General features: G+C 41.9%; 2 protein-coding genes across 2 annotated transcripts; both read right to left on the bottom strand.

Annotated features, from left to right (window-relative positions):
- Positions 1 to 7535: 7535 nt before the first annotated feature.
- Positions 7536 to 8958, bottom strand: LOC128745112 (vesicle transport protein SEC20). Its single transcript, XM_053842103.1, has 3 exons — positions 8713 to 8958; positions 8477 to 8649; positions 7536 to 8414 (listed from the first exon to the last, which is right to left on the bottom strand). The coding sequence occupies exons 1-3, from the start codon at positions 8791 to 8793 to the stop codon at positions 7982 to 7984; spliced, it is 687 nt and encodes a 228-aa protein (XP_053698078.1). The 5' UTR covers positions 8794 to 8958; the 3' UTR covers positions 7536 to 7981.
- A 5895-nt stretch (positions 8959 to 14853) lies between these two features.
- Positions 14854 to 15624, bottom strand: LOC128732581 (uncharacterized). Its single transcript, XM_053825863.1, has one exon. It carries the CDS (start codon positions 15274 to 15276, stop codon positions 14962 to 14964), a length of 315 nt encoding a protein of 104 aa, XP_053681838.1. The 5' UTR covers positions 15277 to 15624; the 3' UTR covers positions 14854 to 14961.
- Between the last annotated feature and the right edge of the window lie 278 nt (positions 15625 to 15902).

The following is a 15902-nucleotide window of genomic DNA, read 5'->3' as shown; positions in this document are numbered from 1 at the left end:
TCACAAAAAATTTGCAAAAAACTTTCTGCTGCTGCTACGAAAGCGTCCGAAGTTTCATATTGCTTGCTCTCGCTCTTGCTGTAGTACGAGCAAAATGTTGCTCCCTCTCGGCTCTCGGAGAACATGTGAGAGATCGCGCCACGCGTTACTATGGTCATGTCAGCTTGCAATACTTTTTGTTGGTTTTGTTAATTTGTTACTTTCAGTGTTGCAGATTTTTTGGACGTATAACTGGTGATTCGGAAAAATAGCATTTTACTGCAAATTTCCTGGTCGTTTGTTTTGAAGTCCAATAAGCCGCGTTCATTGTAAGTATCATCGAGATTGATGCAAAATTTTATTATTGTGTTGTGTGACAACACTACTAAAATAACTAATTTTTGTTTTGCCATACTTTACAATAAAGTGCTTTAAGTGCTTCTGATCAACGTAAGCAAAGCCGCCACGTGCGCTCTTGCGTTGCTCGCGAGAATGAGTATATCAACCATGCTCAAAACTCTGTTCTGGGAGCGAATGGTCAACCGGCATGAAAGAGCAAGGCCGTCGACTTTCATCGACGTATTGTGTAGGCGATATGTTAAACATTAATTGTTAGGGCGGATCAGTGATAAATCTTGCTGTGTTAAACAGATAAGCAGGATACTTGAGGCTGAGACTTAAACATAGCAGTTAAAAATTAGTTATGAGTTATGACACAAAAAACATTTTATTTGAATAGTAGATTATTTATTCGTTTTATAATCAATATTAATAAAAATACCTAATAAGCAATTATACAGTAATAATGTTCATCTTCCCCACTACAAAGAAGCTTGCGCAGATTCCGCAGCGGCACGATCTTCAAATCTCACGGCTGGTAGCATTCTCCGCCGTCACCAGTGGGAGATCTGTGCTGGACAAATTCGTCACTTACTTACATATTGGTCCATGTCCACCGATCCGGCAGAATAAAGAGATGAAATCAGAGATCTAGACTGTCGATGGTTTACACCACCGCTTTAGCCTGTTGCCAGGATAGGTTTTCGTCAACTCGAGCATCTGGGGTCTGCCTCTGCTTCGTTGTCCTTGCGGATTTCAATCGAGTGCTTCTCTGCAAAGCTAAACCTTGGGTAAAACCATCTTTAGACATTACTCTTCTTTATCGATAAACTTCGCAGTTGGTTATTAGAGTACAGGACAATTACGGGGCTAGTGCAACGATCCTACTGATTATAGCAGCACCGCCCAGCTGAGTTTTGAATATATTGATTAACTTGTACATACCTTTAACCTGGGACAGTTGGAACCGGAACGTCGTTCAAATGTTAACAGAAGGGATTATGCGCCACTCCCAACGGAGACCATTTGCCTTGCCTTGTATTGAGAGTATTCCTACGGGCTGGTTTAGTTTGTTTCTGACTTTCGGTTCGAAGACGGTTCAACTGTACCAGAAACTACTTCAGCAATCCAGTAAAAACTCTAAAACAAACTCGCCGGCGTTAGCCGAACGTTACTCAAAAAATTGTCGGGGTGGCTAAGTATGAACACTTCAATGGCGAAGTCGCAGAAGGAGGCGGAACGGAAATTAACCTAGGAGCGCCCATGGAAGATAGTAATGTCCTAGCACCTGATCTCCAAGAAGTCAAACGAGAAATCAGGTTGCTGAAGAACAATAAAACCGCTGGGAAGGACCGCCTACCGGCAGAGCTTTATAAACATGGCGGAGAAACGCTAGCAAAGGCTCTACACTGGGTTATTTCGAGAATTTGGGAGGAGGAAACGCTACCGGAGGAATGGATGGAAGAAGTGGTTTGTCCTATCTACAAAAAGGGTGATTGGCTAGACTGCTGCAACTATCGTGGTATTTCGCTGGTAAACGCCGCCTACACGGTACTCTCCCAGATCCTGTTACGCCGGTTGTCACCGATAACACAAGGTTTCGTAGGGAATTATCAGGTGGGTTTCATGGGGCTCGCGCAACTACGGACTACGGAATTTTTACTATCAGACAGATCTTGCAGAAATGTCGGGAGTACAACGTGCCCACGTATTACATCTTTATTGATTTCAAAGCAGCGTACGATACAGTCGACCGAGACCATCTATTGGCAGATAATGCACGAACACGATGTGATGTGCTTCGTACGCATCTCTGGGACACTCTTGAGTCCCTTCGAGACGCGGCGAGGGTTGAGACAAGGTGACGACTTATCCTGTATGCTGTTCAACATCGCTCTTGAGGGGGTGATCCGACGAGCGGGCATCGAAACAAGAGGCACGATTTTTACCAAGGGTAGCCAACTTCTAGACTTTGCAGATGACTTCGATATCATAACCAGGAACTTTGCGACGGCTGAGGCAATCTACGCCAGTATCAGGTATCAGCATCTTTGGCTCGAGCAGCACGTTCCTCACAATCATGTGGAAGATTTGTGCTTTGCCCATCTTGCCCGTGTCATCATTTACCTGATGAGGACGGGAAGGAAAACAGGAGGAATAGGAAGGGGTGTACCTGAACTAGACTGAATGCGGAGTCTAGGAGAATTGGGCTAAAAATAAATGCGTCGAAGACCAAATGCATGAAAGAAAGAGGCTCAAAGGAAACAAACGCGGGTCTCCCACGGACGGTAACCGTTGGCGGCGGCGAAATAGAAGCAGGCTTCATTCTCGGTTTGGCCAAATGAGCACTCTTTTTGCTACCAACGGGGTAGCAGCCACATAGCGCCGTAAATACAAACGATAGAACTATACTTTCTTCAACAATAATGTAGATAATAATTAGCTCCACAATCGCCCTTTACACTACTTTTTCGAATTCTGTTTAGTTGAGGCGCTGTAGTCAAATGAGCATCTACTGAGCAAAAAACCGAGAATGAAGCCTGACTAGAAGTGGTAGAGGAGTTCGTGTATTTGGGATCGCTGGTGACCGCAGACAACAACACTAGAAAGGAGATCCAGCGGCGCATCCAAGCGGGAAATCGGGCGTACTTTGCCCTTCGTAAAGCGCTACGATCAGGAAGCATACGTCGCCGCACGAAGCTAACAATGTACAAAACCCTTATTAGACTGGTAGTTCTTTATGGACTTGAAGCCGTGACGCTGCTCACGGAGGACATACGCACCCTTGCCGTGTTCGAGCGGAAAGTGCTGCGGACGATATTTGGCGGAGTACAAACAGAAAGCGGAGAGTGGCGGAGGCGTATGAATCACGAGCTACAGGCACTGCTTGGTGGGGCTCCCATCGTACATCTAGCGAAAGTTAGCAGGCTACGGTGGGCCGGACACGTCGTAAGGATGCCGGACGACAGTGCAACGAAAATAGTGCTCTTCAACAACCCCACCGGCACCAGGAACAGGGGGCCCAACGTGCACGATGGCTCGACCAGGTCGAAAGCGATTTGCGACTTCTGAGACGACTAGGAAATTGGCGACGAGTGGCCCAAGACCGCGTTGAATGGAGACTTGAAACAGCACGAGCCACCCCGGATCTATGCTGCTGAAGAAGAAGAAGAAGAAGGCTAAGTAAACCTTACTTTTACTTATATCTATCTATTTAGCTTGACATCACCACTTGTCACTCCTGCTTCTTCTTTGTTTACGCTTACTAATCACTTGTGCGTAGCGTTCGCGTACCGTAGCAACAGCTTACTGCTTCCAACTGGGTGAACGGTGCTCTGACTTAGCCTTAATCAGATGACTTCGTCATTAGGACGACGCTGCTAGAGGATGATGACCGAATCCTGCAACCAAAACCGTCACAGCCGTTCTGTCGGCAGTCGTCGCTCTCACGCCGATAATGCTTCCCAAACGGGTACGCTGGAGTTATGACATCAACTTAGAAAATTGCTCTAGAAAAGCCCTATAATAAACACAGCGTCATTTGTCAGCATCATGCAATGAATACTATTCTGAGGGCTTTCTATTGATTTCTGCAAACGGGCTGACTCTGTTTTGGCCTACATGCTACTCTTTACTCCTTGGAATGAGTTGTTCGTGTAAGCCCGTAAACTGTATGAAGCGCTTCGTATTGACTTGCCGATTAGATTTAGGTTAAGAACGTCATACATTTGCATATCACATATTTACCTCTGATCGAAAGAATTACGAGCCTAATCGACCTTGCCCGTAAAATATAGAGCCCTATTTTGAAAGTCATCACGTCGAGTGTCAATTTGCACGACTAGTCCATTTTAGGTATTATGTAAGTCACACGCGACACGATTTTGTTGTCAAGTAACGCGACCAAATCGATCGCTACGAAGCTAGTGACACCAGTGATACTTGAGCTTCCTTTGTTTTGGTTCTTCATCGAGCCGCTATGCTGTCCGTTCTCCCTGCACTCGACACTCGACAGTGACTAAGGCGAGTCGAGTTGCTCGACGTGACTTAGAGAATAGGGCCCATAGTCTGCTGTCTTGTGTCCGTATGCGAATGAAGACCGATTGCTGATCTGTCCGAAGAAGCAATCGCGTTCACCGCACTTATCATGTCACCCGATTAAGGCGTCGGACTTGTAACAAATATACTAACCAGTGATTCTCATCCATATTCTGTACGGATCGGATTTTTATTTCGTTCGACTTTTTTCGAATTACAGTGGACCACCGTTAATTTGAACGATTCCCCATGCAAACTAATGGGGTTTGTTTTTAATTTGAACAATTGGCAACCCTAAATATGCTGAGACTTGTATGAACTGGCCACTTAGCTCTTTGTTATTGTTTTGGTGGTTTGATACGAGAACACCTCGTACTGAGCTTCGATGAGATGGACTAGCTTACCTGGAACTCTGCTACGCTCGAGTGCGCCCCAGATGTTTTCGCGGTTGAGTCGGTCAAAAGTTTTTTCGAAGTAAACGAATAGAAGAGAGTCCTGGAATACGTTGATTTGCTCCAATGTAATGCGGAGCGTTGCGTGTAAAATGGTCTACACATTATCGGTTAGCACGGAATCCAGTTTGCTGCCGCCGGAGAGTAGCGTTGATCTTCTCCTGGATCTTGTTAAGGATTACGTTACAGAGTACTCCTCCCAGGTGACCTGGGGGTACGAAGCTGGACTAACAGTAGTCAGTCATCATATGTTTGAATCAGTAGGATCGTAGCACCAGTCCCGCAATTGTCCTGTCCTCGAACAGCGGGCTGCGAAGTCTTTCGTTTAAAAACAGAAGATCAGGCTTCGATAACAAATTGTAACAGCTAGACTTTGTTTTACTTTCTGAGTAATAAAGAACAACGTGGTGCCACACCAGTTACCGCTTTCAGTAGGATTCCTTTTATAAGGACTTTGACCAAATTGCTGAATAGCTGATCCATCATCTGGGCTGACAAAGATGGGTCAGCGTTGAACATCTCGACCGAAATGCAGTCTATCTCTGGTGCTCTGTTGGATTTCGATTGCTACTTGAATTTCATCTAGAGATGAAGCCTCTGAATCTGAATGTCCCAATCTCTCAACCAAGTTGTTCAGCCAGCTGTAGAAACTCTTTTTCTACTGGTGGTTGGCACCATCTGTTGACACATAGCACTGGATTGCAGCATGGTGCCTGTGTCCAACCCGTGTCCTAAAACTAGCTACAATTATTCTTTCTTGTATCCGTTTCCACTTCAACAGGGGCACATAAGCCCCTGGGCTCAGTAGGAATCCAACTACTCTCTCGAATAGCATTTCTACATCGTATATCAGAGTAGAGCAAGACTTGTCCCGACCGTGTCTTGTGTTCGTCAGTATCCGGGCATCGGACCTCACTCTGCCCAAGTATCTCAAGCTTCAGGCGGCTAGCTTGCTTGTCAGTTGAGTCAGCTTACCCTGCTGGGCAAGAGTCATGCTGAAGGTCATTGCCAATAATTCAGATCGACTTCTTTTTTTATTTTCTGTCACTCGCTGCTTTCGGGTACAGTAGGCATTAGCCTAAGGTTCCTATGCTGGTGATGGGGCTGCCATCTTAAAGTGGACGGGAGCCTTTCCCTGTCTGCGTATGGCAACCAAGGTTGTGTACCCAAGTGGCACCATGTGCCGGTAGGGATAGTAGTTAGTGAACAGAAGTGGTACACTTTCACGATATTGGTTCTCTTTGGTATATATCCAGTGGCGACTCGTAAGGGTTTAGCTTACCTGCTCAACCAGCGAGAAATACAAATTAATAGCAGCTTTGTTTTATTATCGCATTTCTATATTTTAACCATAAAACAAACATTAGGGTTATTCACGTAGCGCATGCTATGCTGCGTAAACGGAGATGGAACTGTTATGCGAGTAGCGGCAGTATAAATACGCAATACTCCGTATACGCAACATAGCCAGCTCTACGTGAATACCCCTATTATTTAAATAACAACGGAATACGACGGTTTACTTTACCAGCAAACTCGTCTCTGAATTTTACCTACGAACCGAAAACTTTTCGTTCAATTTACCTATTGAACCAAATTCAAGAATAACCACCTTCTTGCGATGCACGCACAAGCACACACCACAAGCAATATGCGTAAGTTGTTCAATGCTAAAGATGAACGAGTTAATGAGAAAATTTTGCGAATAATGCATGCCAACCGCGCTCTATTTTCAAATCTCCTTCGTACCAACACATTGTTCCTGGTGATAATCTCTAAAGCAACGTTCAAACGTCGTGTTGAACGTTTTGTTCATTAGCTTCGTAACTGAATAAAATGAAATCAACGCGCAGGCCATAGGGATAGTAAGTTGTTCAATGCTGAAGATGAACTAGTTAATGAGACGATAGGCCGTATGAATAAAAGATATGGAACAAATGCTCCCATACGATTTAAACGGGAAAGCAAAGTAAACTGTTTTATTCATACGGCCCTTTCGAGTAAAAGCTGGTTCACATTCTCTTTTTATCTCCTTCGTATCAACACATTTTTCCTGGTGCTAATTCAGTATCAAGAATCAACACCAGGAATAATGTGTTGGTATGCTTGTGCATTGAGATCTCTAAAGCAACGTTCAAACGTCGTGTTGCAGGGTTTGCTCATCAGCTTTGTAACTAAACTAAATTCGTATCACATGCGTCGGTGCAAACGAAATCATGAACGAGTGATGAAAACAATTTTGTCGGGCTGAATTTTGTTGCCTGCCCTATGAACAGTTTGAACATGCGGACGAGTCGCCACTGTATATATCTGAGAGACTACAGTTAATGGCATGCAAATTATTGTTTCGCACTTCTTGTGTTTGATTTTTGTTTGCAAGTAGGGCAGAGTAGAGCTGAAATTGTACAAATTATTACATGGATTATGAAGGACCTCTTTTTAGAACTTTTCACCTTTATCCTTGTTTCCATTTGATTCATATTTGCACGAGTGTCACCAAATTGAATTCTTGTTTTCATTCGAATCTATTCCAGTGTTCAACACCCTTCTTTAGTTTTATTTGAACACATTTCCCGAAATGTTCGAATCTTACTATTTTTACCAACGCAGGATAAACAAGAATAAGGATGAATATAAATGTACAACGGATTATTACTTCATTACAAACATTCGCACTGAATAAGACTGGTTTTCAATTGACAGACAAATTGCACTTTGTAGGTATCATTTCATTTGTTTGATCTATTTATTCCATCAGTTTGCAGTGGTGGTCGCAGAGTTCAGATAGTAAATGCAGCAGATACTACATAGTATCAGTATCTATAAGTTTAAAATCTCATTATTCCATACCTTTGGCCAAACGTCTACCCTGCCTGGCTATCGTAATTCATCGCAGTCATACTATTTATTACTTTCCATCAAGAGGGAAATCGCAGCATTTGCTGTGAGAGTTGAATAATTTAGTGAAGTAATAATTTATTAGATTTTAGTCATTTTGTAGTGTGTAATTTACGATCTATCCCATTATTATTGATTTACTGGCGGATCTTGTGCTAAAAAACGTTTGAAAAAAGTCTAAATCGTCAAACTTGAACGTTGTCTTATTTCCTGGCTAACAAAAATTTTGCCAACGTGTAACAGAATATCATTTTGCGATGCGTTTCACTTGTGTTTTAAAATAACCTCTTCTGCACGATGTAAAACACGCATGCCAGAAAGAAAGCGAAAGCAAAAAACAGTAAAATTTTGTCGGTGCATTCGCGTCGGCCGTACTTTTTCAGTAGTTTGCCAGATTGGGAAATGGTACCGGACGTACTCAGTAGCTCGTCGCGGGTGCCTTCCACACTGGTACTGGAGGAAATCAGTGTTTCCAGAGTGGCCGCACTCTTTTGGGTAGTTTCCGACAGCTGCTGGGATATCGATCGCATTCTTTCGGTAACACTTTCCTGCTGGGACAGTAGCGAGGATCGATTGCTGGACGAACCCGCTCCTGTATGCCGCTGACGAAGTTCACTCTCCGGACTAAGGGCAAACAGTTCCTCTTTGTGTTGTTTTTCGATCTCGAGCATAGTTGATATGTTTGCTTTGCGGAATGCCTGAAGGGTTCTGTAACAAATTTAGAGCCGTAGAATAGGGTTACGAGTATGAACAAAGCATTGCGAACTTACTTGGAGAACTGTTCCCGGTGCTGGTCGACATCCTTGTAAACTTGCGGGTCACCTTCGTCCCGTGCCCAATCATCCAGCCGTTCAATACACTTCCTTAGAGCAGCCAATTTCCCTCGACCGGCTTCATTTAAAGTATTTAATTCCGCTATTGAACCACGGAATGCTAGAATATCCTGTTTGATTTTGGTAAGATGCATTAATCATTTGAAACATCATAACGAAACTTGTAGAAGTACTTGAATAATGGCTTTAACATGCAAGTTGTTGTCCACAATGTCCTGCCGTATTGAAGAGAGTGTATACTTTTGGGATTCCATCCCGGTAATGAAACTCTACTGGAAATGTTTTAATCACTATTGGTTCGGAGGTTTTCACCTGGTGGAACGTAACACAGAAATTCCGGTTTTACACTTTACAATTTTTTACATTGGCTACGAAAAAAAAACGAATTTTTTCTTTATCGTATCAGCCAAACTGACACATCACAGTTTTAATGTTTTTGTTATGCTTCTGTCTGTGATGTTGCAAAAGCTGCTGTCAAAAGTTGAATGAGTGCGCCGATAACCGCTGTGAGAGTGAGTATGATTCCAAAGAGAAACTGTGATCAACTTCTCTTTTCACTTGTGGAAGAGAGAGAATAACATACACTTTTGAAGAACTAAAGTGGAAACAACACCTGTTACCGTTAGTTCCACAAACTCATCGGTTTTTAATTCGCGCGTCGCGCCTGTGTCAGTTGATTGAAACTTTCGCTTTAAGTTTTTTTCTAGGTTTTTTTGAACAATTTTGAAAATAAGCTATTTTTTACATTTTTACATATCATAATGAGAGTATCAGTTTAATTTAGCCCATATAATCAAATTATTGAATGATTTTAAAGCATGATATTGTGAAGGACTAGGTACAGTGTTTGTTTTAAGCTTATATATTTTGGACACGTTGAGGACATCTCAGGATTTAATGAAAATCCGTTGAATTTCACTGAAGTATTCGTCACATCGCTGATTACATTGAATAGATACCTCACACAGCAAATGAAACACTCTCTTACTTAACCCTCTAACGGGCAACACCGTAAAAACGATGCGATCAAGCTAATGACTATTTTATCATGAAAGTTCACACAAAAAAACCTTACGTTCTGATTTTCACGCAAAAATAATTATCTGGAGGAGCGCCAGGTAAGAAAAAGTCCAATTTCTCCTTTTCTTTTTTCATGTCTAACACTCTTCCCAGATATTTTTTCAATTCAGATATATTACAAAATTAAAATAATGCATGAGATTTACTCATAGAAAAATAGTTTAGGTCAATCATTTTGTTCTAGATGTCCTTTTCCTTCAAAAGTAAAAAAGGGAATATTCGCGCATTAATTATTTTCGGAATTTTTCGGAATTTTTGTTTTTGAAAAATGATAACTTTTGAATGCATGGTCAGAATGTTATGACATTAGTATCAAAATGTCAAGAAATCTGTTCTGGACACATTTTGCATATTGCTAATTAAAAACAAATTTCGTATGCGGCTCTGGAGCTCCAAAAGCGAAGGCCGTCTCTAGACGGTCTTACCCGTTAGTCATCATTTCGAATATTCTAAATATATTTTGAACACTTGAAAATTTAATAAACCTACCTATTTTAGACAGGTAGTTTATTGAAGAGTTTTCAATATACTATTAATGAGTTCTGATGAAGATAGATTAAATGCATAATCCTTAATTTGTTCATTTGACTCAGACTTAATCCAATATTTGTAGAATATTAAATATTCCTCCAAATTTTGAAGGAATAAACCCAAATAACTGTAGTAACTGTGTCGCAGATATGCAGCATTCCATCCTATAGAAAACAATGAGCGTGAAAAAGACCAAGATAGTCATTTTGCTAACTGTCTCTGACCAATTCACTCTCATTGTCCAAAGCGCGAACAGCTAGAAAAACTTTTGACGTAGGACTACGTCTTACCGCAAGGTTCGGAATAGGGCGTCATTCGCGTCATTCCGAAAAATAAAAAATGCAAGCGTCACCAAAAAAAAAGAAGGATTTTAAACGCTAATAGCTAAAGAAACTGTCTAAAGAAGTGGCAGGTAACTCTTTTTCGGTTCGTTGATACCAAGTGGGCATGAATCTCGATGAAAACTTCTGAATCTCGCTCGAAAACTTGCGGAATATCATTCGATGAACGCGGCAGAAAATATTGACTGCAAGCAAACGGCAACAAATATCATCGAAACACGAAATCGGTCCGTGCTGCCTAACGAAAACTCCAGGCAGTCGTATTTGTAGCTTACAGTTCATAAATTCTACATAGAATTAACAAAAGGGCGAATGTCGCAAATGTAAACAAAACGAGTGAGTTATTTTTTGCTGGACCAGCATATAGGAAAAACAACTCTCACTCGGTTTGTTTACGCTTGCGACATTCGCCCTTTTGTTAATTCTATCTTTAATTAGTCCAAATGTTGAACTCGAAAAAAATATTGTTGGAACTTTTTCTAGCAACTTTGAACAGAGTCACGCACAACAATCATCGATGTGTAAATTAGATTTAATGATGACAGGAGGCCGCGAGTGACTGAGCTCCGATGTCATTTCTTTAGTCAGTTTCTTTACTAATAGCCCTAGCCTTAGCCCTATAAACCTAGACCAATTTAATGTATGTGTTAGAGAAGTGCGCCAGAAAAAGTGATAAGTGTCCTCATCCCAGCAAGATCTCTTAGAACCATGATAAACCTAGTTCAATCAAATAACATTTTCTTTAATGAGAGAATTCATCCAACGCGACGTAGTTGCCATTACGGTGCTAGCCTCGACGACTAGAGGGAAGCAGGAGATAGTCGTTCCGTCCGCCTACTTTCCAGGGAATAAGGACCTCGGGCGGTGGCGAGGTTGCTGAGCTCGTGCGGTACTCCAAGGCAGTCAACAAGCCGTACGTGATAGGCTGCGACGCAAATGGGCACCACACGATATGGGACAGCTCGGATACAAACGGCAGGGGTGACTATCTACTTGAATATATTACTTCTAACGGTAATCAATGCACAGAGAACAGACATTCATCTTGAACTCGCCACGTGTGTAAAAGCTCAGCTGCCATTTTGTAAGTATGTGGTAATGCTTCCACTACGTGGCGCTCACATCGCTGACAGAATGAGCTTTTGTTGTTAATGTCTGTCAACGCGTATCAAAGCTCTCGTCATTATTTTAACTAAAGCATTCAGCAGTTGCTATAGTAACTAACGCGATGTTTACCGCTTAAAATAAAAGTAAACATTTATTAAAAATAGTAACGATTAAATATCTTTTTAATTTAGCTGAATGGCTAGCCCATAACTTTGGCCAATTGAATTTAAAACAGAGTTCATGGCGACAAAGGTGATTTCGATTACGAATTCAGTGTTTCGAGCCATGAACAGACCAAGAATACGCTGTGGTTTTAGCGGCCGCCGCCTTCGAGGTCGATGAAACAAAGCCAAACGCTGCACTAACGGTGGACCTCGATGAAGTAGTACCTACAGGTTTTCCGGTCCTAAAAGACGAAAAGGCTACTGCTAGTACCACGGCACTTTATGTAAAACCATGAAATACAATCCGACGCGAAAAAACTAAATAAGATGCCTATTTCACATTTACATTTAGTAAAATCAAAGAAAAATTTGAAATGCCGTTCGATTTCTGTTTTCCATGTTTAGCCGTGTTAACAAATAACATAAACAAATTCGAGCCGTTGCTACAACCGTTGCTACAGAAACTGATAATAGAGTTGCTAGTATTTCGAATATGCTGTTTATGTCAAGAATATATAATAAATTTGGCAACTTGGATTTTGGGCAACTGGTGCACCATAAGAGAGATGTCGCTAGTGTCTTGTTCAAAAGTTTACACACCATTTGCATGAAATTTTATATGAACATAATTGTCTGTTCTCTGTGATCAATGTAGGGAATGACCCCAGCTTTATAAATGCTATCAGGCGAGAGGTCTTAGAACTCACTCTATGTAGCGCATCTATAGCTAAGAAAGTCAAAAACTGGCATGTCTCTGATGAACCAAGTTTATCAGACCACAGACATTTCATTTTCAACATCGAGGCTAATCCTCTAAAGAGAGTACAATTTAGGAATCCGAAGAAAACCAATTGGAGTTCCCTTAGGGAAATATCTGATTGTCTCACGTAATTCCTGTTCTCCAGTTGAACTGCATATCACCGTTAGTGACCTGCAATGTAGGATCACGGATGCGTATAACACAAACTGTCCTGTAAACACGCGAACAGTTTGCCGTGATGTGCTCTGGTAGAATGAGACGCTAAGCAATCTCCTTCGGAAGGCTTAGCGTCTGTTCAGTAGGGCCAAAATCATGTCTAGCTGGGAAAACTACAGAGCTTCCCTCACCAAATACAACGTTTAGCTACGCAAAGCTAAAAGGAAATCACGAGTTAAATTTTTCGAAAGCATACAAACTCTGCCTGAGGCTACGCGTCTGCAGAAAGCGATTTCCAAGAACCACCGCAATGGTCTAGGACAATTAAAAAAGAGAATGGGAGTCTCACTGTAACCACCAGGGAAACTCTGGAAGTTCTAATGAACACGTACCTGCCTGGCTCGACAGTGACCACTGGACAGGACATAGGCGGACAGCAGCGGAATAGGTCATTACACATTCTCACAAGCGACTCGATTCTGCTTGCACGCCGGTTGTTTATGGAGGCTTCGATCAAATGGGCACTCAGCTCTTTTGAACCAATGAAATCTTCAGATCCGGATGATATTCTACTCATTTTCTTACAAAAAACGGACGCTGTTATAATGTCCGAGCTCATTAACCTCTTTCTAGCGAGTTTCAATTTGGGATATATCCCGGAGAATTGGCGGAAGGGTGGTGTTCTAAGGCTGGCAAAAAAGACAAAACCATGCCTAAGGCTTTCAGTCTGATTTCAACGCTTCTTAAGCTGATGGAGATAATCACGGATAACTGTATCCGCAATGAATTTTTAAAAAACTCTCCGTTACATGTAAATCAACGTGCATACCACAGACTAACAGACGTAACACTGAAGCCTCATTTTATCGCCAATAAAAATGATCATTTCAAATGTTCATTTAAGCCAAGTCTCAAACAACAGTCGCTGCGCGAGAACGTCGCTCGCTTGCACTGGTGCTGTTGTCAGATAATATACAAGTAAATAGCATTGCTAAATTTATAGCAAGCTGCTTTGCCTAGCGCGTAGACTGCACCAGGTGATGCTAGTGTTTTTTCTAAGTTTTAGGGGTGTCATTGAAACGATGTTTTGTTAGAAAATTTGTTCGAAGTGTTACGTCTGTTAGTCTGTGTGCATACCAACACGGTAAATATACGGAAACCACACTGCACTGCTTAGTGACGTTAATTGAGAAATCGTTCAAATATCAAATGACGACACTATGTGCTTTTCTTGATATAGAAGGCGCTTCGCGTCAATTGATACGGCTCTCTGTCAAAAGGGAAACGACCACATTAAAATGAGCTGGATTCAAACAATGCTCTCGAGCAGAGAAATTACAGCATCATTGGGAGATACGTCGGTCAGCGGTCACGATTTCGGTGATCAAAGGATGTCCACCATACTGAATACTGAATGGTGTCAGACTGAGCTTCACTAATGAAGTCAAACATCTCGAAATAGTTCTCGATAAAAAACTGAACTGGGCTGCCCACCTAGATTATGCTGTTAAGAAAGCAACTTAGGCTTGCAGCTTACTGTTTGGCAAAATCTGGGGATTGAAACCTCAAGTAGCCTTTTGGTCATATACTACTATTGCACATTTCCCATGTCATCAATTCGCCTTTAACGGCGGATGTGGAGATGGCCAGAAACAGTTCAGTACCCATAAATTACTTGTTTCTGAAAAACCCCGCTGTTTTTTAATTGGTTTGGTTGGTTACCCACATTGTGTATTAACTGCCACCGTAAAAAAATATTTTAAATCACTTTTTGGTACCTTCTACTTACAAAAATATAAATCTTTAGAATAGGTAGTTTAGAAGTTCAATAAAGAATAACAAAAGGCAGTAGATAAAACCTGAAATAGTTTTAGAATCGATGAGCCGATGGCATTTTTTTCCAAAATACAATTTTGTACGTATGAAAAATATGCCTTTTTACACTTTTTCCAATAAGCTTTTCCAAGCTTGTATTGTTAGAAATTCACGAAACTGGACTATATATTGCGATTCTAGTTGAACTAACGTTTTTAGTTTCAAACCGTGAGCCACCACCATGATAACAATGCACTTCAAACCGAGTTTTGAGTTCAAGGCTGCGCTTATCTATCAAGAAGTGTACGTTAATAAAACCAAAATAAAAACATTTTATTTTAATTGAATTATTCACTTTATAATCACTGGCTTATGACTAACGTTTCTAACACTATCATCAAAGTGAGATTTACACTTGAAAGGAACGAGTTTTTTTTTGTTTTTAATTATGATTTCATGATACCTCAGCTAATACGGACAGAACGGCGCCGCCGGAAAAGCGGCACTACCGGGCAAAGCGTACTGCGTTGGGTTCACCACCCGGCAGATGTCCTTGTACGAACGACCCTTCGGTTTTCGTCGATGTGTCGGACCGGAACCGGGGCCTCCACCGCCGGTACCATAATAGCCGTACTGATTCCCTCCGTAACCGTAACCCGAGTAGGTCGGCTGGTATGCAGCAAATCCGAACAGCTTGTCCAGCAGAACGGGAGTGGCTAGGATCATCTCGCTTAGTAACAGCAGGCTCAGCATAATTGCTAGGACAAGCGACAATGACCTCATCGTGACTTCTATTTTCAGCCTGGCCACCGAGAGCGCTAAACGAGCGTTGGTTAATTAGAAGGTACACAGCGCCAATCACTTTTCACACCAGAGCTGAGGTCTTATGGCGAGGTTTGTCCTCAAATGGTTCGCTTAAAATTACTTGTTTTACCGCACACGTTTTGATGGCGGTAGGCATCGGCTTGCACTTAAGGTTCTGGATATACGGTTATTCACACCACTGACTGACCACTGAACTGGGGTGCTGCGCGGCTTGTGCGATCCTTAGATGGGCTTTGAATTTAGTATGATATTGTTCAACGAGTATGCTACACGCGATTTTAATTTTTGCCACTTCTGTTGCAATGCGTCTGGCCGGGCAGAAACTGTTTGATGATCTGGTTGGTGGAAAAGCTCGGATCTATGCTTTTATACGGATTTATTCTATCAGACGTGCAAAGCGGCTGTTGTTGATCGCTGAATCTGGTTTTTACATGCGCTTGTTTGATGCCGGCAGGTTAAACGGACGAAGCGCGGCGATAGTAAAGTTCTTATGTCGTTCAGAATGTTGAGTTTCGCGGGTTGCAGCGCTGTTGCCGATGATTTTCCTGCTAAAATGAAGAGTAAGAGATGTGACTCATTTTAGA

This window comes from Sabethes cyaneus, chromosome 1 (genome assembly GCF_943734655.1).
Source record: "Sabethes cyaneus chromosome 1, idSabCyanKW18_F2, whole genome shotgun sequence".
Lineage (NCBI taxonomy): Eukaryota > Metazoa > Arthropoda > Insecta > Diptera > Culicidae > Sabethes > Sabethes cyaneus.
This window is presented reverse-complemented; position numbering and strand designations above follow the sequence as displayed.

Bases quoted from the DNA above. Each gene is read 5' to 3' on its own strand.
- LOC128745112 (XM_053842103.1), bottom strand. From the start codon at position 8,793: ATGGAATCCCAAAAGTATACACTCTCTTCAATACGGCAGGACATTGTG. The intron at 8,650-8,712 runs GTACTTCTACAA...AAAATCAAACAG, and splicing joins ATGTTAAAGCCATTATTCAA to GATATTCTAGCATTCCGTGG. The intron at 8,415-8,476 runs GTAAGTTCGCAA...AATTTGTTACAG, and splicing joins CACCGGGAACAGTTCTCCAA to AACCCTTCAGGCATTCCGCA.
- LOC128732581 (XM_053825863.1), bottom strand. From the start codon at position 15,276: ATGAGGTCATTGTCGCTTGTCCTAGCAATTATGCTGAGCCTGCTGTTA.